The 24,286-nt window shown below is 38.1% G+C and overlaps 1 protein-coding gene across 2 annotated transcripts in view; it reads right to left on the bottom strand.

Annotated features, from left to right (window-relative positions):
• Positions 1–24,286, bottom strand: part of G3BP2 (G3BP stress granule assembly factor 2) — a 45,809-nt gene that overhangs the window by 9,899 nt on the left and 11,624 nt on the right. The window contains exons 4-8 of one of the 2 annotated variants that reach the window (XM_063300364.1): positions 23,427–23,600; positions 19,593–19,683; positions 14,564–14,666; positions 13,296–13,476; positions 10,994–11,092 (exon numbers count right to left, since the gene is read on the bottom strand). In XM_063300364.1, coding sequence (XP_063156434.1) covers positions 10,994–11,092; positions 13,296–13,476; positions 14,564–14,666; positions 19,593–19,683; positions 23,427–23,600 — 648 coding nt within the window. The remainder of the gene's footprint in view (positions 1–10,993; positions 11,093–13,295; positions 13,477–14,563; positions 14,667–19,592; positions 19,684–23,426; positions 23,601–24,286) is intronic. The other variant, XM_063300365.1, reaches the window with a different exon arrangement.

Raw genomic sequence — 24,286 nt, 5'->3', positions numbered from 1 at the left:
GTACAGATTTCTTTATCTTTTCTTCTCTCTGTCCTTGAGGAAGAGGGGGGATTTTTTCTAATTTCGTTGCACGTATCTTCCAACCATATTCTGTCTCTTTTAAGATATTTACTCTAAACAGTTAGGCTGTTTGCACGTCATGCTTGGTCATTATTCATTTTAACCATGTTTTTAAATTAGCTACAGTTGCCTAGGTTTACCCACAAAGCCCAGATTTCTTTTCCAAACCATACTTGTTCAGTGCACATATTGTCCTAACAGTCAGGAATCACGCTGAGATGAGGAGTAGGTCTCTAGTGTTTATTACTGCTACATAAGACAGAAAATCCTAACAAACTGAAGAAGCGTGGGAAAAACCCAGACAGATAAACCCCAAAAGTCAAGGCAGGTCTGTTCTGAGTCTCTTTGAATGACTGCTCAACTCCTCACTACAACGCATGCGTTTTCCCACCTGGATAGGGGCCCCCTCCTGCTCACCATCAGCACTCATGACACATATCTAGCTATGTGATAAATAAATCACATTTATTTACTGATAGTTGATATATACCAAAACATTTCAAACAACTCTCAGCAGTTTACAATACAAACAAAATTGCAGAAAAGTATAAAGATATTTTAAAAAAGAAGCCAACCCAGTGTCCATAATTAATAGCAACAACTCTTATATGTCAAAGGCTTTGGGGACCCTCTCCTGACTTTTTGGCAGTTGAAAGGTCAAAGAGCAAAAAAAATAATTTTTACCATTAGACCTCCTTGCCATATAGAGTAGAGGCATGATGACTAGAGGATTCAGCTCTCCCCCACCCTTGGGCAATAAACCAATCTTACAAGAGATAAACAAGATCAAACTCAATAAAAAAAATTTAAAACACCTTGTTGATATTAAATACTAGAATGCAAACGAATTCTGAAGGTTAGTTCTGTAACAGTAAATTACAGTGTTACCTGGTGTTACCCAGCCCACGGGGAACCAGTTGGTAACTTAGATCAGAAAAAGGAATCCAAAAGCAATGCTCTAGGCAGACAATAAAATACTGGACAGGTTTCAAATACTGCAGATTACAACAAGATTCTATAGAAATATCACAATGTCGTTAGTACAGTCTGAAGGATGGAGACAGGTTAAATTTAAACATCCAGTTCTACAACTTGCACCAAAAAAAAAAAAAACTGTCTGCTTTCCCTTGTGGAGCTGTGGCTTGACAAGGAAGGGTGGCATGAAGGGCTGGCAGGCAGGTTAGATTTACAACACCATCCTATATGCTTCCAAACTGATAGATACATAGCTACACTACATATTAGAGGGAACAAGAAGGACCTGAAATACGATGTTACAGTATAACAATACTTCCAAGCTGGAATGTACCTTTTCAGGGCTCTAATAAATAAGCCATGCGCTTTTCAAAATTATTTTATGCTGTTAGCAGCTCAATAATTCTATCCTTGTATTCTGCTTTTCTAATTATTTTACCTTCTATAGCTACTGAATATGCAACACATTCAGTCCTCAATGGACTGATTTGAGTAGGGGAGAATCACTCACTTTAGCTTAACCATTTTTTTATACTTCCCCTTGAGCATCCAATAGTTCCCTCTTATTGCTCAGTGCTCTCATCTCCAGCATGGTTAGCACTCAATCTCTTAAGTTTGTTTATTTAATCATTTGTATGCCACCTACTTAATACTCTCTCTATCATGCTTCTTCAGGGTCCAACTTTCATTTCCATAGGGTGTCACAGGGAAAACCACTACTTGCACAATTCTGATTTTGTTAAGTATAGGTATAGAACACATCATGGCATTTGAATATCTTTTATTGCTATTCTACTAAGTGCTGTTCTGCGGCATATGACTTGACTGTTGGTTCCTTTACTGTTGGCAGTTGAACCTAAAAGGCTATGAATCATTTCAATATCTTCATTGTTAATTCTAAGGCTGGTTGTTGTCCCTGTTGTCATGTGTTTGGTCTACTTTATATATGAGTCCCATTTTTTCACTGTGTTCCTTGACTTTCATTACTAGAGCTTCCAGATCATTTGCATTTTCAGTATCAGAGTAGTGTCATTAGCATAGCCCAGGTTGTTGATGTTTCTTCTTTCACTTTTAAAACCATGCTCATCTTCTTCCAATCCAGCTTCTCTCAATATATATTAAGTATATATGTAGAATACAGTACATAAGGGGAGAATATATAGCCCTCACTTGTTTGCCAACCTGGAGCCAGTCTGTTTTATCATGTTCCATCCAGACTGGGCTTCCTGACCTGTATGTAAGTTTTACATGAGGACAAAGAGATGTTCTGGAATTCCCATTTTTCTAAGTACATTTCACAATTGACAGAGTTGACACAACTGGCTTTCTATAATCAATACAGCATATATTGACTTCTTTTTGTCATTCTTTGGCTTTCTCAATTATCCGGTGTGCATCTGCAATAATGTCTCTGCTCCCTTTTCTGAAACCAGCTTCATCATCTGGCATTTCCCTTCCCATACAGGGCTTTCATGATCCTAAATATTATTTTGCTGGCCTGTGAAATTAAGGATATTGTACAATAGTTTGCACACTCTGTTAACAGTTGGTATATAATCATATAATCATGATGTCATAATTATAATTATGTCTGATTATAATCATGATTAAGACATAATCAGATGTATTCCAATCTGTTGGCCACTGTCATTCCCCAGATTTGCTGGTGTAGTTTTGTTAGAACCATCATGTATTCTTCTTTTGTTGCTTGCCATATTTCTGTAGATATTCCATCAATTCCTGTAGTCTTCCAACTTGGAAATGAACAGAGTATTGATTTAACTTCATCTTCTAATACTAGAGGTTCTTGTAAGAAGGTAGTATCTTTGAAGGTGACATGTGTACTGTGTAGAATTTCAGTATACTCCCTCATCTTTGTTTGGTCTTCTTTTAATCTATTACTATCTAGCCACTGCTATCCTTTAGCATACCAACTTGAGGTTGGGACCTACTTTTGAATTCAGAGATGTTTTGAAAGACTTTCCTTGTTTTTATACTGTATATCTCTTTCCATCCTTAAAGAAGTTGTTGTAATACTTCTCCTTGTGTCTTCTAACAGCTCTCTGAAATTATTTGTGAAGTTCCTTCCTGAGATTTTTATCTTTCTTGGCTTTGGCTTCTCTTCTTTTCTTGGCAATTTCCATAGTTTGTTCTGATACCCAGTTTGCTTTCTACTGTTTCTTAGTCTTTGGCAGTCACTTTTTATATTAATCTTTAACAATTCGTTTGATTTCATTTCACAGTTCCTCTGGTTCCCTATCAATGAGGTTCAGGACTTCAAACTGATTCTTGATGTTCTTGAAAATAGTGGGTATAAGTGCAAGTTCAAGATCATATTGTGGAAACTGGATGGTTTTCTTCTTCCGTTTTAGTTTGACTTGGAACTTGTACATGAGCAGTTTGTGATCTGTTAAACAGTCAGCCCTGGCCAGATTTTTGCTGTTATATCCACCTCTTTATATCTATCAAATTGTCATTTTGATTTGTGTATGCCATCTAGATGTATACACATAGGAATTGTAAGCATTGTTTTGATTGTTAGAAGACTGTATTAGTAATGAAATAACTGGTTTGGCAGAAACTTGTTCTCCTGCTTCATTTCAGTTTCCTAGGCCATATAGTCCAACTGTGTTTTTCTCCTTAGCATTTTCAACTTTGGTATTCCAGTCTCCAACCACAAGCAGCACATGGGTTTGAATATTCTGTCGATTTCAGTTTGAAATTTTCCATATAACTCTTAACCTCTTCTTCTACATCAATGGTTGGAGCATTAAATTGGATAAATGTCTATGCTGGTCTATGACTTTAATAAAAGTTCGATTTGATTTGAATTTGATTTGGATAACCATCATATTAAAGGTTGTCCATGAAGTCTAACTGATATTATCTGGTCACTGACTGCACTGTAATCAAGTACTGTCCTTGTTATATCTTTCCTAACTATGAAAGCAATGCAGTTCCTTGTTTTTTGTGTCCTGAGTAGTAATCAGTATGATTCTCTGACTGAAAGTGTCCAATTCAAGTCAATTTTAAAACTCTGATATCTAAGATGTCAATTTGATTCATTTCATCTTTCACTGTGTCTATCTTTCTCATGTTCATGTTGCTTATGTTCCAAACTCATATTATAATTCTTTGTAGCTTTGGACTTCCTTTTTCTGCACAGCAACATTAGCAACTAGATATCCCAAAGCCCTTTATTTATCCATGTCATATGCATCATTAGTACTCCAAAAGGTCCTCAGCTCTTCCCCAATAGCTTATTAAGTGCCACTGGACTTAAGGAACCCATCATTTAGCACTATATTATCAATGATTTAATACTATCCATGTGATTTTTTTTTTGGTAAAATACTGGAGTGATTTACTCTTGCTTTCTTCTGCGCAGTATGAAATAACGTGTTTGCTGTTGTCACTAAAGTAATCATTCACCTCCGGCATCTTCCTATATTGCTGCTGCCCAATATAGGTGCCTGCTTACTTTAGCTGGACAGCTGGGGTGACTTTCACTCCTCGGGTGACCTGGCTAGGATTAACTCTTAGCATACATTAATGGCATTGTTTCCTCATTCCTCCCCGACCCCAGGCTGCAAACAAATGTCAGGCTTTGGTCCCCCAGACCCTTAGTGTCATGAGTACTGATGGCGAGCAGGAGGGGGCCTCTATCCAGGGGGGAAAACGCATGCGTAGTACTGAGGAATTAAGCAGCCATTCAAAGAGACACAGATCAGACCTGCCTTAACTCTTGGGGTTTATATGTCTGGGTTTTTCCCACGCTTCTTCAGTTTGTTAGGATTCTGTCTTATGTAGCAGTAATAAACACTAGAGACCTACTCCTCGTCTCAGCGTGATTCCTGACTGTTAGGATACTTAGCTTCCCAGGTATCAATCCTTCAAGGTAAGCCAGGTCAGAAAACAGACTATCCAAGGACTACTAGAACTCTATTTATTATTGGAGGATGTATTAACAGAATTTTGAAAGCCTGACAGAGTTTTCCTCTGCCCCTTCTTATACCAAACAGACCAGATGAGGTGATCTTGAGTTTCTTTCTCACCCGCTCTTCGTTCCAAGGGCTAACATGACATTTACTTAATGGTTCTTGCATTCCTTCTTTAAGGTTGTCTCTATACTCCTATACACCAGAGGATGGGGACTTGTACTTTGTCCCTCAGCCTGCCAGTATTGTGCAGAGAGATTCTACCTGGAGCAGACAGATATGAAGGTAATAATAACCTGAGCCATAAAGAGCTTTACAGGTAAACACCAGCACCTTCAATTCAGATTGGATGCAAACCAGCAACCAGTGCAGCCTGACAAAAATTTTTAGCATTAAAAGGAGGTAATTTTATTTTGGGGCTGCTTTGTGAAGGCTGATCATAATCACAATGATAATATAGGAGAGGTCAGGAAATTCCATAAAGGTCATCCAGGCACCAGTACTATTTGTTAAAAAGAGTACTCAATATTCCATGCACAACTACCTTGGTCTTTGGATACATTAACTTTCAGATCCATACTCCTTGACACATCAGTAAATCTAATATTCACTGCAAATCACTGAGATTCTCATACAATAAAACATCATCTGCACAAAAACTATACATACATGTCTTCAACCAATGTACCTCTAATGTCAGTACAAATATTCCTTACACATGAATACGTTGAACAATAAAGGGGACATTGGCATCCTTTTCTTATCTCCTGCTCAATGATGAACCATTTGCTAAGCAATCCATTCAATCTCCTCATGACTGTTTTATTCTATCACAGTATCATTCTTACTGCATTCAGCAATCATCCTTCAATTCATATTCACACAAAACATTCCATAACTCAAGCCTATTCAGTTAATTACATTCTTTCACCATGCCATCAATCTTACAATAAACTTCCTTTTTCACATTCATACATTTCTCAATGAGCTTCTGAAGACTTGTCCCCTTAGTTTCTGACAAGAGAAGACTTATTTCTGAACTTTCTATGGATTTTTTTGATTGCAGTAGATGTAGGTTTAGTATTTTATAGGAGGCAGTAACTCAGGTTAAATCTTATTCACACTTATTTGAAAATGCACTTATTTTCAGAATATGTAAGATTTAAAAAATATGTATAGGGGCATTCATTATAGAAACTGATTTGTTAGCTTATTTAAAGTTTAAAACATCCAAGCCGCAGTAGTAAAGCTTACTATTTTAGAAATAAGACAACATTTGTTGTTGTTTATTCATTTAGTCGCTTCCGACTTTTCGTGACTTCATGGACCAGCCCACGCCAGAGCTTCCTGTCGGTCGTCAACACCCCCAGCTCCCCCAGGGACGAGTCCGTCACCTCTAGAATATCATCCATCCATCTTGCCCTTGGTCGGCCCCTCTTCCTTTTGCCCTCCACTCTCCCTAGCATCAGCACCTTCTCCAGGGTGTCCTGTCTTCTCATTATGTGACCAAAGTATTTCAGTTTTGCCTTTAATATCATACCCTCAAGTGAGCAGTCTGGCTTTATTTCCTGGAGGATGGACTGGTTTGATCTTCTTGCAGTCCAAGGCACTCTCAGAATTTTCCTCCAACACCACAGTTCAAAAGCATCGATCTTCCTTCTCTCAGCCTTCCTTATGGTCCAGCTCTCGCAGCCATATGTTACTACGGGGAACACCATTGCTTTAACTATGCGGATCTTTGTTGTCAGTGTGATGTCTCTGCTCTTAACTATTTTATTGAGATTTGTCATTGCTCTTCTCCCAAGGATAAGACAACATTAAAAGGAGCTTTATATTGATCCAAGTGAATTCTATGCATACTTAATGCAATTTTTCTGCAAAAAGCCACAAATGTAATAAACTAGATTACTTAGATGCAAAGATATAATAAATTAGATTACTTAGATGCAAATGTTGCTGTTTGCTATTAATCCGAAACAAGAAAACCATAACTTATTAAACAAAAAGAACTCATTGGTACAAGCATTCTCTGTAATAACAGAAGTAGCCTAAATTCTAGGCTTGCAAATGGCCATTTGCCTCTTTACCTGAAAACAACCAAACCTGCACAGAGTTGGTTCTTCTAACTCAGAACCAATTAGCCTCAGTACTAGAGCCGTAAGTGAGAGCTTGCCCAAACTAGTGATTAGGGATGAGAAATGTCGTCTCTGCTATAAACCTCTAACTATTCCACAATCTGCTATAACTGTCTTACACTTTAAGCAGATCACTGTAAGAGAGACACTGGATATTTGTATATTCAGATGTACTATACAAAAGCTAAATAATTATTATTTTAGAGAGCACTGTATAAAATGAACCAGTAATTTTGAGGAAAGAGCAGCAGATAGACTGGTTTACTACAGTTGCTTCTCAGACAAGGGTATTATCAATATGTGATAAATTCTGCTTACATATGGTAAATCTTTGATACTCCTTTTGGAATTGTTCCCATATTGTTACAAGCGAATCAACTGCTTGTAGTATCAAATCAAAAGAAATAAATGAAATTTAAAGCATTTGCTTTTCTGTATGGTTTTCAGAGTATCATGGGTATGTAGAATTATGAATAATGAAAAGCCTTGATAATCTATTAATTAATATGAACTTCAACTGAATGTTACCATTATTAATCTCTGGAGGGACATGGATCATCCTGAAACTTTTCAAGCAGGATGGACGCTGTTCATGATAAATTAGGTAATGAGACCCTGAATGACTATGCAGGACTTAGCTTACTTTACAGCAAGAAAATACATCTGGATTTATTAAGCCCCTTACGGCGGAGAAGAAAAATAAATCTAGTTTTAGGTCACAGAAGCTTTCTCCCCAAACATTGAACTGGGTCAACACCTGCACCAGAAATCAACGGATTGTTAGAATAGAAAGCAGAGTTTTAAATTGAAGAAAACCACCAAATATCTTGACTAGAGAATACCATCATAAATAGACGAAGGAAGCAAACCTTACCGCTTAAGGGTAAACGTCATTTGAAACCAGTATGAACTAGAGACTATTGGAAGCATATACAACCTTCTAACTTGAGAATAAGTATTTATACCTGTAAAGGGCTGACAATACCTAAGTCTAATAGTTCTTTTTTTTCCTCTTCAAGAAGAACAGATAGTATGGGAATGTTCAAAACAAGTATTATTTAGGATGGGTAAAGTGGCAATGAACTTCTAGTTACCACTCTATTCCATTGGATAAAAAGCCATTCTGGATTTCCTATCCTCAGATCAAGTCTGCAGAGGTACCATTTTACAGTCCGTGATGAAGATACACATTACAATTCAGTGGTTACACCATTCATTTCCTTGTTCTCCCCAAAGCAAGCCAGTACACTCTCAAGAATTAAAGTAATGCTTTAATTATTTGAAGCATAAGGCAACCGTTCTAGAAAACAGTATGCTTGAAAATCTATTGAAATCATTTTGCTCAAATAGAAGCAGATTTTTTTCCATGTGTGTTCTTAACTAGATAGTATTTAAGGGACATTGTGTCAGCCTTACCAGGTAGTCCAGACAGGAAACATGACAAGATCAGCTAATTCTACTTTATTGTAAGGTTACATTAACAGGATCTTGCAAATCTGAAAGTACAATTCTCCTCCCATCTCCTTTAGTAAAGGTAAAGGTTTCCCTTGACATTAAGTCCAGTCATGTCTGACTCTAGGGGGCGGTGCTCATCTCTGTTTCAAAGCCGAAGAGCCGGCGTTTGTCCGTAGACACTTCCATGGTCATGTGGCCGGCATGACTAAACGGAACGCCGTTACCTGCCCGCCGAAGCGGTACCTATTAATCTACTCACATTTGCATGTTTTCAAACTGCTAGGTTGGCAGGAGCTGGGACTAGCAACGGGAGCTCACCCCGTCACGCGGATCGGCAAGCTCAGCAGCTCAGCGGTTTAACCCGCAGCACCACCGCCACAGCGCCACCCCCTCTCCTTTACCCCCAAGAAATTAGGGAGGGTCTCTTCTGAGCCTCTTGCCCTGCCCATTATCTAGCTACGGACTATGCTGTCTCTTATCCGACTGTTCCTTAGGCAGTGTATCACGGCCCAGTCTCCCAAGGTCATTCCCACATATGCACATGGCATTTATTAGCAATACAGTGTTTTGGGAAAAACATAATGGAAATGCTCAGAAATTCCTAAATACCTACTTTTAGTCATCTGTTTTGGAAGCTCTGCTCCTAAATTAACTCTACAGGTAGTCCTCGCTTAAGAATGCTAACTAGGACCAGAATTTCCATCGCTTAAGAGATGAGGTTGTAAAATGAGATGTCACGTGACTGCATCATTTAGTGAGGGCAATTCTGGCAGTCCCTGTTGCCTTCATTAAGCAAGAATCGCGGATTGTTAAGCGAGATCCTTTCAACTACCTGCTGGCTTCCAATAACCAAAGTCAGTGAGGAAGACAGCAGGAAATTGCAAGTTCCAAGTAGCTTGCAAGCAGGTTGGGAGGCAGATAAGTGGCTGCTGCTGGGTGAGGGAGGGTGTGTGGGTGGTTGTAGCATTGTGTGAGCAATTTTGGGCCTGGGAATGGCTGCTGCTGGGTGGGGGAGGGTGCACAGGTGGCCAGAGAGGCACACTGCAAGCATGGCAGGGCCAGGGGTGGCTGCTGCCGGGTGTGGGAGATTTACCGGAGTGACTTGTGACCCCATTGACTTTGCTTGTGGGAAGCCGGCAAGGAAAGCCGCAAATGGCAATCATGTGACTGCAGGGCGCTGCAACCGTTTAAGTGTGAGCCAGTTGGCAAGTGCCCATATTGGGATCATGTGACTGGGGGTGGTGTGATGGTTGTAACTTCGAGGACCAGTCGTAAGTACCACTCATTCAGCACTGTGCTGAACAAGTGGTCAGTAAGCAAGGACTATCTGTACGTGCTACTATTTGCTTTAGGGCACAGCAAGGCAGGTGTAGCCATCCAGTTGTTGCTTGAATGCTGGCCCTGCTTGCTAGAGCTGATGGGAATTGGAGCTTATCATACATTTTTGGAGAAAAACTCACTATGCACACTCTCAAGAGATGTAGGGGGGTTTTCATGCAACATCAGTATGGTTGGGCAGTAAACTAATAATTTCAATTTATTGTTGTCCACACAGTCAGACAATCTATTATTATTATTTTATCCTGCCTTTTTTTTTAATTTGATCAACTCAAGGCGGTGAACATACCTCCTACCTCCTATTTTCCCACAACAACCCTGTACAGTAGGTTGGGCTTAGAGAGAGTGATCGACCCAAAGTCACCCAGCCAGCTTTCATACGTAACTGAGGTCTAGAACTTACAGTCTCCTGGGTTCAAGGCCAGACCCTTAACCACTACACCAAACTGGCTCTTTTTACCATGAAACTCTAATATTGTTTATTTATTTGGAAAGTAAAGACTCATTAAATCCATCCAAACAAACATTTAGCTTGAAGAGGATATACAGAAAAGATACGTTTTTGTTTTGTTATGTCACAAAACTATCATAGGAAGTAAACAGCAGTAATGACATAAACTATCACTATTACTTTTTTCTAATAAAAATATTTTTCAAATCTTAAACATGAATATTTGAAAATGTGCATTTAGGCAAACAAAACATCTGGATTTAAGTCTTTTGCAAAGTAATATGTGGGGAATTACTGTATGTGCATAGTTTTCTAAGTTTCTTTGAAGAAAGGCTTGACATAAATGTAAAGAAATGAGAAATTCTACATTATGAAAATTGTCCCTGGAATGTCTTAGCCAGATTTCTATTAAGGCAGTTCTCTCCCCTCCCTCTTATTTCCAGATACCCCTATTACTCCCTCACAAGCATTCCTGAAATGGAGACAATCACTTTGAGATCAAGTGTTGCAGCCTATAAACAAGCATTCATAATACAGGATCATGGGCTGTATATGAAGCAGAAAAATAATATAGCTTTGTTAGTGAAACAGTTTGCAGATGTAAACAAGAAAATAATCTAAGGCATTCACAGACTGGTTACCTGTGAGACTGGTGCTTTAACATGAGCTGGAATTCCAGAGGAAGAAACAGTACCACTAGGAGGCAGGTTTTTACTGGTCACTGAAGCCCAGGAGAAAGCCTGCAGGAAATGCAACAAACCTGGTCTACTGATCATGGCAAACCATTGGCGTTACATAAGGAAAAACTGGACTATGAAAATATTCCTGTTCTATTCCAAAACTGACAAAATTTGTTAGAACAATGTATTTTGAGTCTATTCACTTGTGCAGCATAAACTTAAGTGAGCACCATGCTTAGGTTCATTGTGTAAGGTTACAAATGCGCTTACTAACTCAAACATATACTGATGTCAATTATTCAATCATTTTAATACTGTTTTCTTTGAAGGTAGTACAGACTTAACATTCCCACATTTAAGAAGCTGCAAAAAGATGACAGGATAATACACCCTCTCAATCCCTTCTCTTTTGGAACTGAAAGCAAACTTCTTTCCTGCTAGCCTTGGCTATGGCAGCAGTATGGGATATCAGCCCCTGAATTAACTGTAAGCAAAGTTAATCAGGAGCTTTTTCACTAACAGGATACTTTAGAAATGCAATAGCTCCATCTTTTTCTTAATGCCTATGTAAAATCTACAGCACAAACTATTACGAGCTGAGATTACTGCACTAAACAATCTACCTGAGTGGGTGTATTCCCAGGGGAAAAAAAAATCGTGTATCATCTTGACTAATGTACTGTTGACCTGTGGAGCTTTGAGGATCATTCAAAAACTTAAACTTATTAAAAATGCAGCGAGTAAAGTATTGCAAATCTTCCTGGTTTTTGACAAAAAAACTAAATTCCCCAATAGGTCTTATTGGGGACCTATTATTTAATTCAGACAGCAGGTTTTAACTACTGTAACACATTTTACAGTTTGGCAGTACGGTACCTGGAATGGGCATCTCTTCCACATAAACCTCCCAAAGGAAAATAATCTAACTCCATTTTCTAGGTCCCCTGGTTTTACAGGTTAGATGGATAACAAGCAGAAATGGGCTTCTTTGTTCATTGCTGTACAGTTAAAATGCTATTCACAGGAAGACTTGTTTGGGTGATTCAGTACTATTGTAAAGATTAATAAAATATATTTTTATTTATCATTTTTAAATAGCTGAACTGTGGATTCTTTTATTCAATTATTGCTTATTCTCTTTTACTGATTAGTGTATAAAGCTTGGTTCTGTTTTAAAGAAATAATGTTTTAACATTTTGGATTTAAAAAAATAATCTGTTGTGATACCCTGATATTGGAATGCTCTTCCCTAAGGGCAAGGATGAGACCAAAATTATCTGATTTTTAGCTCCAAATGAAAACTCTGCTTTACTCTTGCACTTGTGACTTCATGTCCACAGCATATTTTAAGTGCCTCTGTTAGTGTCACATTTATTATTTGATATTCTAAGTTAGTTCATTATTTATTCTATTTGGTTTGTTTTTGTTTGTTTTTACACACTGTTATCCACTCCAAGATCCTCTGGAGAATGAGTGGGCCAGAAATAATTTAAACAAATAAATTTAAACAAAACTAGTACTATTAATTTTCTTCAAACCAAATCTGAAATCCAAGTTAGAAGAGATCCTGGGCTAACTTTAAAGTTAACTCTGACTAACATCAGAGCCAATAAAATGCTTAAGTGCAGCTAAATTCAGTAAGAGAAAGATGTATGCACAGTTCACTCAAGATGTTTTACCCTTCTTTAAGAAAGCAAGAATATTATGTCTGTACCAGAAAAGAAAAGAATATAGTATGTAATCTTCAATTACCAAAACCAAGATGCAAGTATTTAAGAATTTAAGGACTATGTATAAAGTTCTTAATGTTTTCCTGCAGACTGCAAAGCCAAAAAAACAAATAAGGTACTACTACTACTACAAACAAAGTACTACAAACTACTATTCAGCAACAAAGGATTACTTTTAGGATTGGATTATTTCAAACTGAATTACTGAGAAAAATGAAGTAGTGATTATGATAAAAGCATAATACTATATTCTAACAATGTTTAAATATTATAGTACTAAATACTACTCCACACACTTATGAACCTTAGTATCAATTATACATATTTATCCTTTGGATTTAGACAATGTGTAATTTTAATCTCTGTATGCACATGCTGGGCAACGTGAATACAGCTGACAAACACTGAATTATCAGTGCAAGCTATGATCTCTTTAGGTCCATTTGTGAATAAAAACATTCAGAGCACCCTCATAATCAAGACTTTGCTAACAGCTTCAATTTAATTACACAAAGCGTACTGACTTAACCAACCTTTGGTGGTTCCTGTGGTAGAGAAACAGTTTCTACAGGAGGTGGGGATGGAGATTTTTCTTCTAATTCTTCAAGGTTTTTTTCTTCCACTTCAGTTTTCAGTTCTTCAGTTTTTGATTCAGATTCTAACTCTGGTTCAGGTTCATGAGAAGACTCTTCCAATGTTTCTTCTATTCCATTACTAGAATAATAAGATATTTCAATGTTTCTATTAATATAAATTATTAGTATTATCTAATATGAAAGCCAATTTTTGGAAAAAAAATCTTACTGCTACCATTTACCTATTGCTATGTATGCATCTCATACATCATTTAACATTAGTAGTTTTGCTTGAACTCCTTTTGTTGATGCCCAATTTAACTAGCCTTTTCTTTTTGTAATGCAGAGATCCTTAGCCTTTTGGGGCAGATGGGCATTTCTGGTGGTTACAATGGTGAATCTGGCCAGTCAGAAAAGATCTACCATCCTTTCTAGCTCCCAGGAAGTTCAGCCTTTTCCTGGGCAGGTCCATTTGCTCCATACAAAACACTGAGCTGCAGGCATCCATGACTTTATTTTTTAAGAATGCCTTGGACAAGTATTGGACACCAAAGGGATTTCTGGAAAGATGAATGATGCTTGAAACTGGTTCCCTGAAGCAGTTAGCTTTCCATTTATTTATTGTAATTGAAAATAAATTAACAATAAACCAGGTAAAGGAGGAAGTTGGGTAGGCATAAGGGTGTGTCACAGGGCACATGGCTACCATATTGGGAATCCAGACTATAAAACAAACAAACAAACGAAGGTTATAATCTATCATTCAATTAGCAAACCTGACAGGAAACTGCATCTGGAAAGGCTTCGTAAGAACTGCCAAGCATTTTAATACTGCCTGCAGCACTTAAAACACACTAGCGTTTCCTAGTTTTATATACAAGCCTTCTTACATGGAACTGTAATAAAAGATAAATAAACCTATCTTATATGATTCCGATTTCAATTATTACAGATGCTATAAGGATCACTGAAAAACCCTAAACCTCATGATATCATTTCAGAAGAGGTCCATTAATACTTAACCATGTAATTAACTGTCTGTATCAGAAATTCTAGAAAATATGAACAAGCTTTCATCTCCTTTTGATTACAAGATCCCACATTTTACCTTCTCTTCTCTTCTCTTATTACAGGCTAAGGATAAAGACGTTAACATACAGATTCATAGGATTCTGAAACACATTTGCACAGACTGTCTGCAACATAAGCATGGAGAATTATCTTACGTTACAGGATGACTATCATAGTAAGCACTGCTTGTATTTTCTTGCACAGGTTCAGGTGATGGCTGCCTTTCTTCATTCTCCTCTTCTACCTCATCATCTGACTCTAAAACATTATAATTCAAAAAAGTGTGATGCCTGCTACAGTAATTGCTGATATTTTCAATTTTACTGAAAATGAAAGGGAGCATATTAATTCAGGAATTCACATGTAATACAGCAGCTTTAAAGTACAGTGACGAAGTATACATAACCACTCTAAGTCTAGATAAAATAACCAGTTGCCTTGGAACAGCATCCCCAATTTCTTTTTAGAATATGCTTTGCTGAGATGTTCTCAACACTTCCTAAGTTTGGGAACATTGTATGGAACACTTGGTCAATTTTTGTCTACCACTGCATTTATCAACTTGGTATTGAACTACAAGTCACAGAATTCCCAATAGCCACACCAGTTCAAAATTCTGGGAGTTGAGACAAGCAGTAGTATGTGGGATTAATGATACATCTCGTATAATCTGTAGCCTGACACTGAAAACACAAAGCAGGCTTCCAAGGTATGTAGCTTTCTTTAGACAACCGTTCTCCATTTATTTCTAAAACTTCTGCCTATATCTCAATATTTGACTGCATCAAATAGTTTACCAGAATTGTGATACTGTAAGAAGAGCACCATGTTAATCTATGGTGGTAAAAAATCAGGAGTCTGGTAGCATCTGTTCCAACTAACAATTTTTACCTTTGTTAGCTGATACATCTGATGAAGTAAGCTATAGTTACAAAATGTATGTCTTTTAATAAAAATCGTTAGTTGAAAAAGGTGCTACTAGACTCCTAACAACTGTGATACAGATTCTATGAAACTAAGCTGTGCAACTAAGTTGTGCTTATTTCATTGATAAACATTCCACGAATTACAGATACTCATTATAAAGCCATCCTTACAAAATAAAATTATATCCTATCTGAATCTTTTGGATTTTGTTTTTTGTTTTCAATTGCACTAAGGCAGAGGTTTAAGTGAAAATTTAAAGGATAAGATTTTATACAGTGACTAAAATTTTTAAAAAGAGACTATAGGAAAAAAACATTCAAACAGCCCCACTCTTTCTTTTCCTCTTTTTTCCTCTTCTCTTTTTTCCCCCAACCGCTAACTGCAACTTACTATACTATGCTTTAAACATCTACCATTAATTATAATTTCTATTTAAATCATTTTAATTATTTTTAAACAGTTTCTCTTTTCCTTCAAAAACCATATTCTAAATGTCTGAGCTTGCCTTGCTATATAATATGTTGTATATAAGGGAACCATTCCTGCTCGAATGTGGTTAGACTTCTGTTATGAATATATACAGTCAATTTTTCCATTGCCACATGTTCTCCAATTTTGGTTTCCCACTCTTGTATTGTCAGCAAAATTTCTCTTTCCCAGTGTTGTGCCAGATTGATTCTTGCCGCAGTAACTTAGTAAATTGTCATGCTTTTCATTTGTACTATCTGGGGTCATAATTAATAAATATTTGTGGTGTCAATTCAAATTTTATTTTCAGAATGTTCTGGATGCTTTGGTGTAGTGGTTAAGGCATCAGGCTAGAAACTGGGAGACAATGAGTTCTAGTTCCACCTTAGGCACAAAGCCAGCTGGGTGACTCTGGGTCAGTCACTCTCTCTCAGTCCTAGGAAGCAGGCAGTGGCAAACCACTTCTGAAATCTTGCCAAGAAAACTGCAGGGACTAGTCCAGGCAGTCACCAGGACTCAAAAACTGACTTGAAGGCACAAGTCTTCCCTTCCCTTCCTTCTGAATTTTTTTCTACAACCACCAGATATGATAACATGTTTCTTCTTAATTATGGCATTTCCAAAATTTATTGTTGTATGATTTCTCTCTTTTGGCAATTGTTGACAGAGTTATAGACTATCTACAGAACATTTTGTACCAATTTTCTTTCAGATTGTGACTTGGTGTGAATTTTATCAATATTTTCCATAATTCTTCCCATTGTTCCAATATAAATTACTTCTTTGAAGTTTTGCTTCCATTTTATCATGCGATTTTTTATTTGTTCTGCCTCCATATCATAGTTCAGTAACAATTTGTAGATATGGCCTAATAAGAGGCAAAAGATTTATACAATCTGAAGAGAAACCAGAGTATGTAGATATGGCCTAATAAATTATCTTGGCTCTGTCATCTTTCTCAGGTCCCTCCTTTGAGATCGCTTTTTATTTTTCCAGTTTGCAAATACATTAATCATGGTAGATTTCTACCTTCTTTAAGCAATTTTCAATTGTGTCTTTATTCTATTTCTTGAGTCCAAATTATCATATTGGTATATATGACCAGATCCATCTTACTATAATTTTCTTTGAAGTAAAAAAGCATTTGAAGGTGATAATGGTGAAATCTTTGGACTTACTCTTGCTTTCAAGGATAGAATTTTTTAAAACAAACTTTCTCTTATATTATGTCCATTCAGATCCTTGCCTTCTTCTGTTTCTTTATCACATAGATACTGTATCTATGAAGTCCGTTGACTAAGCCTGCCCCTTCTGTAGTTGCTATTCTGCTGCTAGGAGATTTTATCCATTATGTTATCTATGATAGACAGCTTGCTCTATAATATAGCCTGAGATTGGGAAAAGCTAATCCACTTCTCTCTTTTGAGTCTTGCAAAATTTTGAATCTTACACTTGGTTTTTTTCACTGCTCCATATAAATCTGTGTTGAGGTTTTCCTACTAATAGATTAAGACTACTATTGTGCCTAATCATTTTGGCCGGGTTAAAAGGTTATATTAGATTGTCTCCTCTCACGTGCTTCATGCAAATCACCTGGGGGAGGAAACCTGCCCGGACTTGTTCTCACTTCCTCTTTTTTTTTTCTCTCTGCCGGCAATGTAGGCAAGCAAGGCTTGCTCCAAAGGGAGCTAAGTCCTTTAAATGTTTTGCTTTTGTTCTTGCTTTCTGTAAATAAATTATTTTTATAGAAATGCTTGGTGTGTGACTTTTTTGACCTCTCCTGGGCTAAAGGCTTTCCCAGCATCTGCCAACAATCTGTTCAGTGTTCTTCACTAGTCCCAAATAATTTTTTCTGAGATTTGAATTGGTGCCATTTGAAACAGGAAATTTATCTTTGGTAACACATCAATTTTTATTATCATGGTAAGTCCTAGCCAGGAAAGTTTTAAGCTTTTCCATCTTTCAAGGTCTTGTTTTATTTCTTTCCCTAATTGGTTGTTTTAAAATATGTCTTTATTACATTCCGTCCAGTAAAACCCTAAATACTTCATTAGAACTTTTGTCATCTCCCAACCTGTCTCTTTTTACAAGAATTTCTTCTTCAGGTGTTAAATGTCTTATTATCTTTGTTTTCTTTTTGTTGATTTTATTTCCAGAAAAGCAACCCAAATCTTCTTTTATCAGTTATAGCCTAGAGCTTGATGATTGCATAATTCTTAGTTCTACATCTTGTATTTGGATTTTGGTTTTGATTTCATGCCTGTCTGTTTTAAATTGCTGTAATGCCTCAAATCTTGGTGAGAACTACAGTATAACACAAATTGGATCAGACTACATTAGTGTAGCCTCTAATCTAACCAGAAATCAGAGTAAGACTATCAATAAACCTTTTATTCACAGACTAAGGTTATTTCGTTAGGGATGTGGTGGCGCTGCAGGTTAAACCGCTGAGCTTGCCGATCAGAAGGTCGGCGGTTCAAATCCGCATGACGGGGTGAGCTCCCGTTGCTAGTCCCAGCTCCTGCCAACCTAGCAGTTCGAAAACATGCAAATGTGAGTAGATGAATAGGTACCGCTTCAGTGGGCAGGTAATGGCATTCCGTTTAGTCATGCCGGCCACATGACCACGGAACTGTCTACAGACAATCGCCGGCTCTTCGGCTTTGAAACGGAGATGAGCACCGCCCCCTAGAGTCGGACACGACTGGACTTAATGTCAAGGGAAACCTTTACCTTTAAGGTTATTTCAGGATTGCAAATTGGGGAAGGGGGGTTAACAGCTGCTTATTTCAGGGATCATATTCTCTACAGAAAATAGTGAGAGAGAAAAAATGGATATTCAAGGTCAAGACAAAAACCCTAGTGTTGAGTTAATTTATACATTTTTTTTATCCATTCAATTGTGTCTGAATCTTGGAGACTGCCTGGACAAGTCCCTGCAGTTTTTGTTGAGGTTTTCCTACTAACAGATTAAGACTGCTATATCCTAGTCATTTTGGCCGGGTGAAAAAGGTTGCAAGTGATTGTCTCCTCGCACGTGCTTCATGCAAAATAGCCTGGGGGGAGGACCTGCCCGGACTTGTTTTCTTCACTTCCTCTTTTTCCCTCTGCTGGAAATGTAGCTCAGCAAGGCTTGCTCCAAAGGGAGCTACGTACTTTAAATGTTTTGCTTTTGTTTTTGCTTTCTGTAAATACATTATTTTTATAGAAATGCTTGGTGTGTGACTTTTTTGACCTCTCTTTTTGACCTCTCCTGGGCTAAAGGCTTTCCCAGCATCTGCAACAGTTTTCTTGGCAAATTTTTCAGAAGTGGTCTGCCATTGTCTCCTTCTTAGAGCTGAGAGAAAGTGACCAGCCCAAGGTCACCCAGCTGGTTTTGTGCCTAAGGCAGGACTAGAACTCACAGTCTCCTGTTTTCTAGCCCATTGCCTTAACCACTAGACCAAACTGGCTCTTGTTAATTTACACATAAATGTATCTAAATGAAAATTAAATTGTTTATATATAGTAATATATTCCTCCCTGTGCATTTAACACTTTTCCTATTCTGTTAAATAAAAATTACAATTTAGTGGTACATTCTGGAGGCAACTTTTGGGGATAGCCCCCAAGAATTTCAAAACCTTTATACAATCTTGGGGCTTTAATTTATTGCTTTAACATAAAACATAATGGAAAGAGGCAGCACTTGGGCTTGCATTGCCTTTACATGAAGTTGTGCTCAGGCTTCTTTCCAAAATTGCTGCCACCAAAAAACACATGTATGTTCTCAGGTTTAATATTCCCTACCTTCATCAAGTTCAGCTTCAGAATCACCAAATACTTCATCTTCATAGCGAAATATATCATTGTGGACGTAAAACTTATTTGGAACAGACCCCTGAGGAAACAAAGATGACATAGATAGAAGAAAGCTTAATTTGGGATTTACATTCTAGCGAGTGTAAATTATGTCCATATGCTTTTTCCTTTTACCCTTACATAACAATATAATTAAGTTAATATCTATGGAGTGCATAGTTGCCAAAAAAGCTCCATCGACATGTCCATGAAGTCATCAGGAGCTGGGCTCAACTTGAGGGAGACTTGGGTACAGAGCATCTAATGAAAGTATTGTGACTCAAAAAAGGTTGTGTAACAGTACATTTGTTAGTCTTTAGGATCCCACTGGATCTTTATCGTTTTAACTAAAAATGACAAACACAGCTACTCCTCTAGAAACTAGAGAACAACACTCTGATGTGCCCTTTCTTTCTTCATGAACATAAAGATGCTTGATTGTCAAGATTTTCAGGTTCCTGGGAAGAATTTCTAAACCTGGGACCCTTCAGAGCTGAGATTTGCCTATCAATAGGAAGACTTTTTACATATCTTCAAAGTGAGTCCTATAATAATGCAGGATCTGTGAGCCTGCTGTGCACTGAAATGAGCAAGAAATACCTAGCCTCAGCTAGTCTTCAAATCTTCACACTTCAAGAACAATGGGGAATTGCTAGTTCAAACTGATGACATCAAACTTGGCCCCTACCCCCACTTCTAGCTATAGTCTGATCTTTTGCCCTTTCTTTTTCTCCTTTGATTAAATAAAGTCTACACTCTGCTAGAACTCCCTTTCTTGATAATGCTGCAAGATGTCAGCAGAGGGGCTAGTACTGAAATTTTCAGCTTGGAGGCATTTTTTTCTACTAGTTGAGGATTTTGGTTTTCAGAAAAATAATAATTAAAAAAAAAGCCTAGCAAAAACGTAAGATTGCTTTCAATTTTCACTTGCCCCTCCCTCAAAAATCCAAATTTTTGCACACAACTTGGAGCAGCTCTGGGAAAGCACACAAGGCATGTAGTTCATGGGCTATGGCTTGCTATCTCTGCTATCTTTGCCTTAAAGTCTGATGAAGGAATAGAAATGAGGTGAGGGCTCCACGATTCTTGTAAGTAGATCAGAGTACATGCCTTTGCTCTCTACAGTTTTGAACTTAGACACATCTCCCCCCCCCACAATTTCAGGGAGCTCAATTCCTCTTAATGAAGGTGAAACTGCGCATGCTGGTCTTCAGCAGTTTTCCCATCATTTTCTGTAATAATTGAAGGAAGAAGTAGATGGCCAGCAAGGAACACAAAATACAAGTAGTCCTCAACTTACAACCATTCGTTTAGCGACTGTTCAAAGTTACAACAGTGTTGGGAAAAATGACTTATGGCCAGTCCTCGCACTTATGGCCACCGCAGCATCCCTGCGGTCACATGATAAAAATTCAGGCGCTTGGCAACCAGCTCACACTTCTTTTATTTATTTATTTATCTATCTATCTAATTTATCCCCACCCATCTCCTCCCGTCGGGGGACTCTGGGCAGTTTACAACAATCAATTAAAAACCATAACCATAAATACACAGAATAAAATACAGTAATAAATAATATAAATAGAGGTAAAAACAAAGAATCCAAGTGGTGAAGAATCTCAAACAGTCCAAGTGTGGGAGGAGTGGTCATCCCCATGTAGATCTATTCCCCTCTCCACCCCAAGCGAGGCGGCAGAACCAGGTCTTCAGACTGCCAAAAGGCCAGGAGCGATGGGGCCAATCTCACCTCTGGGGGCAGCATGTTCCACAGGGCAGGAGCTACTGCGGAGAAGGCCCGCTTCCTGGACCCCACCAGATGAAATTCTCTTACAGACGGGGTCTGCAGCATGCCCTCTCCTAATGATCGGGTGGGATGGGATGAGGTAATGGGGAAGAGGCGGTCCCTCAGGTAACCTGGCCCCATGCCATGTAGGGCTTTAAAGGTAATAACCAACACCTTGAATTGGACCTGGAAGCAAACTGGTACCCAATGCAGCTCGCGCATCAGTGGTGTTACATGTGCCCTTCTAGGGGCACCAAAAACCAAAAACTTACGATGGTTGCAGCATTCCAGGGTCACGTGATCGCCATTTGCAACCTTCACAGCCAACTTCCGACAAGCAAAGTCAATGGGAGAAGCCAGATTCACTTAACAAGTACATGTTTCACTTAACGACCACACGTTTCACTTAACGACCATGGCGGAAAAGGTTGTGAAATCAGGTGTGACTCACTTAACTACCACCTTGCTTAGCGATGGAAGTTCCAGTCCCAACTGTGGTTGTAAATCAAGAATTACCTATATGCTATTAATCCTGACCAAGTTCGCAGTTCTGTATAAAGGGAGGTTTCCTACTTATATCATTCTCAAAGTTGAGGAAGAGGTAATATCCCCCAAATATTCTAGGGTAGTGAGGAAGATGAAAAATCAATTAAATCTCTAGAGTTTGCTAAAGAATGACTCAATTTATCCCATACATAGCTATCCTTGGGTAGAGAAAGTAATGGATAAGAATCGTGGAATAGACTTGTCTACTATCAAATAACTTACTTATGGACTGTCAATGTTTGTAGTTGCTACCCAATCTATTATACCAATAATAGGAAGACTAGCACTTAAAGCAGGTATTGCGTGTATTCAGAAAGCAGTAGCATCCTGAGAAGGAAATGCTGAAGCAAAATTTGCTATGCTTGCTTTTATAAGATGCTAATCAAGAGTAACCTTAAAAATATGACTGAATAGTTTCCTAGGGTTTTTTTGGTGGGGGGGGAGGGCAGAAATAGAGAAGGAAAGCAAGAGAGGCAAAATAACTCAACTAGTGTTGGCCTCAGAAGACATAGAAAGATTTTTATGAATGGCAGTTCAATTTCACAAGAACAGGTATAGCTAGAGCAAATAACTTATCAGTTATTAAAAAAAATTCCTCTACATTAAGGTAAAGTGTTTGTTGGGTAATTTCCATCTATCAGGAAGTGGGTTTTTTGGCCAACCATAAATGATTCCCCCCCAAATTAAGCAAGATTTGTCCTGGTTAGTTTCTGGATAAAAGACCAGGAAATCTCAGGGCTGTAGGCTAGACTGGGAGGTCTAGTGGTTAAGGCAACGGGCTAGAAACCAGAAGACCATGACTTCTAGTCCCGCCTTAGGCATGAAAGCTGGCAGGGCGACTTTGGGCCAGTCACTTTCTCTCAGCCCAGCTCACCTCACAGGGTTGCTGTTGTGAGGAAAATAGGAGGAGGAAGGAGTGTTAGGGAAGTTTGCTGCCTTGGTTTTTATAAAAATAATAAAGGCGGGATAGAAAATAAATTAAATAAATAAATAAATAAACAAACAAACAAACCTAGAAGAAGGCAGTGGCAAGCCATTTCCTTATTGCTGCCTCAAGACCAGAGCTCAACTTGAGATAGTCTGTTATTTTAGGGTAACTGAAAGAATAAAAACTAACCCCATTAAAAATGTGCTTTTCAAAAAAATAGAATACATTTATGCAACATTTAACGTGTTATATCCAAATATTATTTCTTTAACTTTTTTAACTGGTGTACTTAACTGTGATAGAGAGGCGGTGTGGTGCAGTGGTAAGTGCTAATAGTTTCTCCAGAATAACGAACAACAGGTAAGTTAATCAAATTTGCAATGTCCTTAGTTCTAGAAGATTTATTTGAACCACATCAGTGGGAGAGTTTCATTGCAAACGAAGCTCTTCAAGTAAAGCAATCGCCTCATGCTTAGAGTCTACCTAGCTCTGCTGCTTCCAACCAACTGTTCAAGATGCTACTTACTTCTGGAGCCAGCACAAAAGTCTGCATGAACTTCCTCATTGGTTGTCCGTTGTTTGTCAACTCCCCCATGACTTGTACAACTACTCCATCGTTCAGGGTCGCGTGGGCATCAACATGGCGAATCTTAGTGCGGCACTCACTGAACTGCAGGGACATCACCTTTTTGTGAATGTCCTAAACACAAATACAGTAAAGGAAACACTTTCAAGTAAATTTAACTTTCTACAATATAAACATTTATGTAGAAAAAATAGCACTTAAAAACAATACAATTATTCAACAGTTACACAATTCTGTCATTCAACATTTTTAAAATGTTCCTTTATAGTAGTTTGTGATATACTTTATTAAAAACATATTAGCCAATTTGAAAACCAATGCTCTTAGCTGTGAGTTTCTCAGTGAATACAAAGACAACTTTTTAAAATCTGGCAGGCTAACAAGGCAGCTACAATCTAGGCTCTATGTTAACGTCCTTTCTTCTGCAGCACAGAGGGATATAATTTGCCGTGGCAGAACACGTAGTCCTCACTTAACAACCCTAATTGGGACGGGTAACTCCACTGCTAAGCAAAGCAGTCACTAAGTGGGAAATCATGTGACCGCAACTGTGCTTTCCAGCTGGAAAGAGACAAGACTACTCAGTTTCACACCTTCAGCTTTTGTCTGCCTCATAAGCACTCCCCAACCCTTTGGAATGCTTGAGTGCTTGCATACTCTCTTGTACACATCAAAAGCAATGAGACCACACCGCAGCCCGGGGCTGGGAGCCGCAGGCGTACTGTGCAAACAGCTTACTCTCTTGAAATCTCTTTCTCTCCAATCTCTCTGCTCTTCAAGTTGGGGGGGGGTATGGTTAG

Source organism: Candoia aspera, chromosome 4, assembly GCF_035149785.1.
Source record: "Candoia aspera isolate rCanAsp1 chromosome 4, rCanAsp1.hap2, whole genome shotgun sequence".
Lineage (NCBI taxonomy): Eukaryota > Metazoa > Chordata > Lepidosauria > Squamata > Boidae > Candoia > Candoia aspera.
This window is presented reverse-complemented; position numbering and strand designations above follow the sequence as displayed.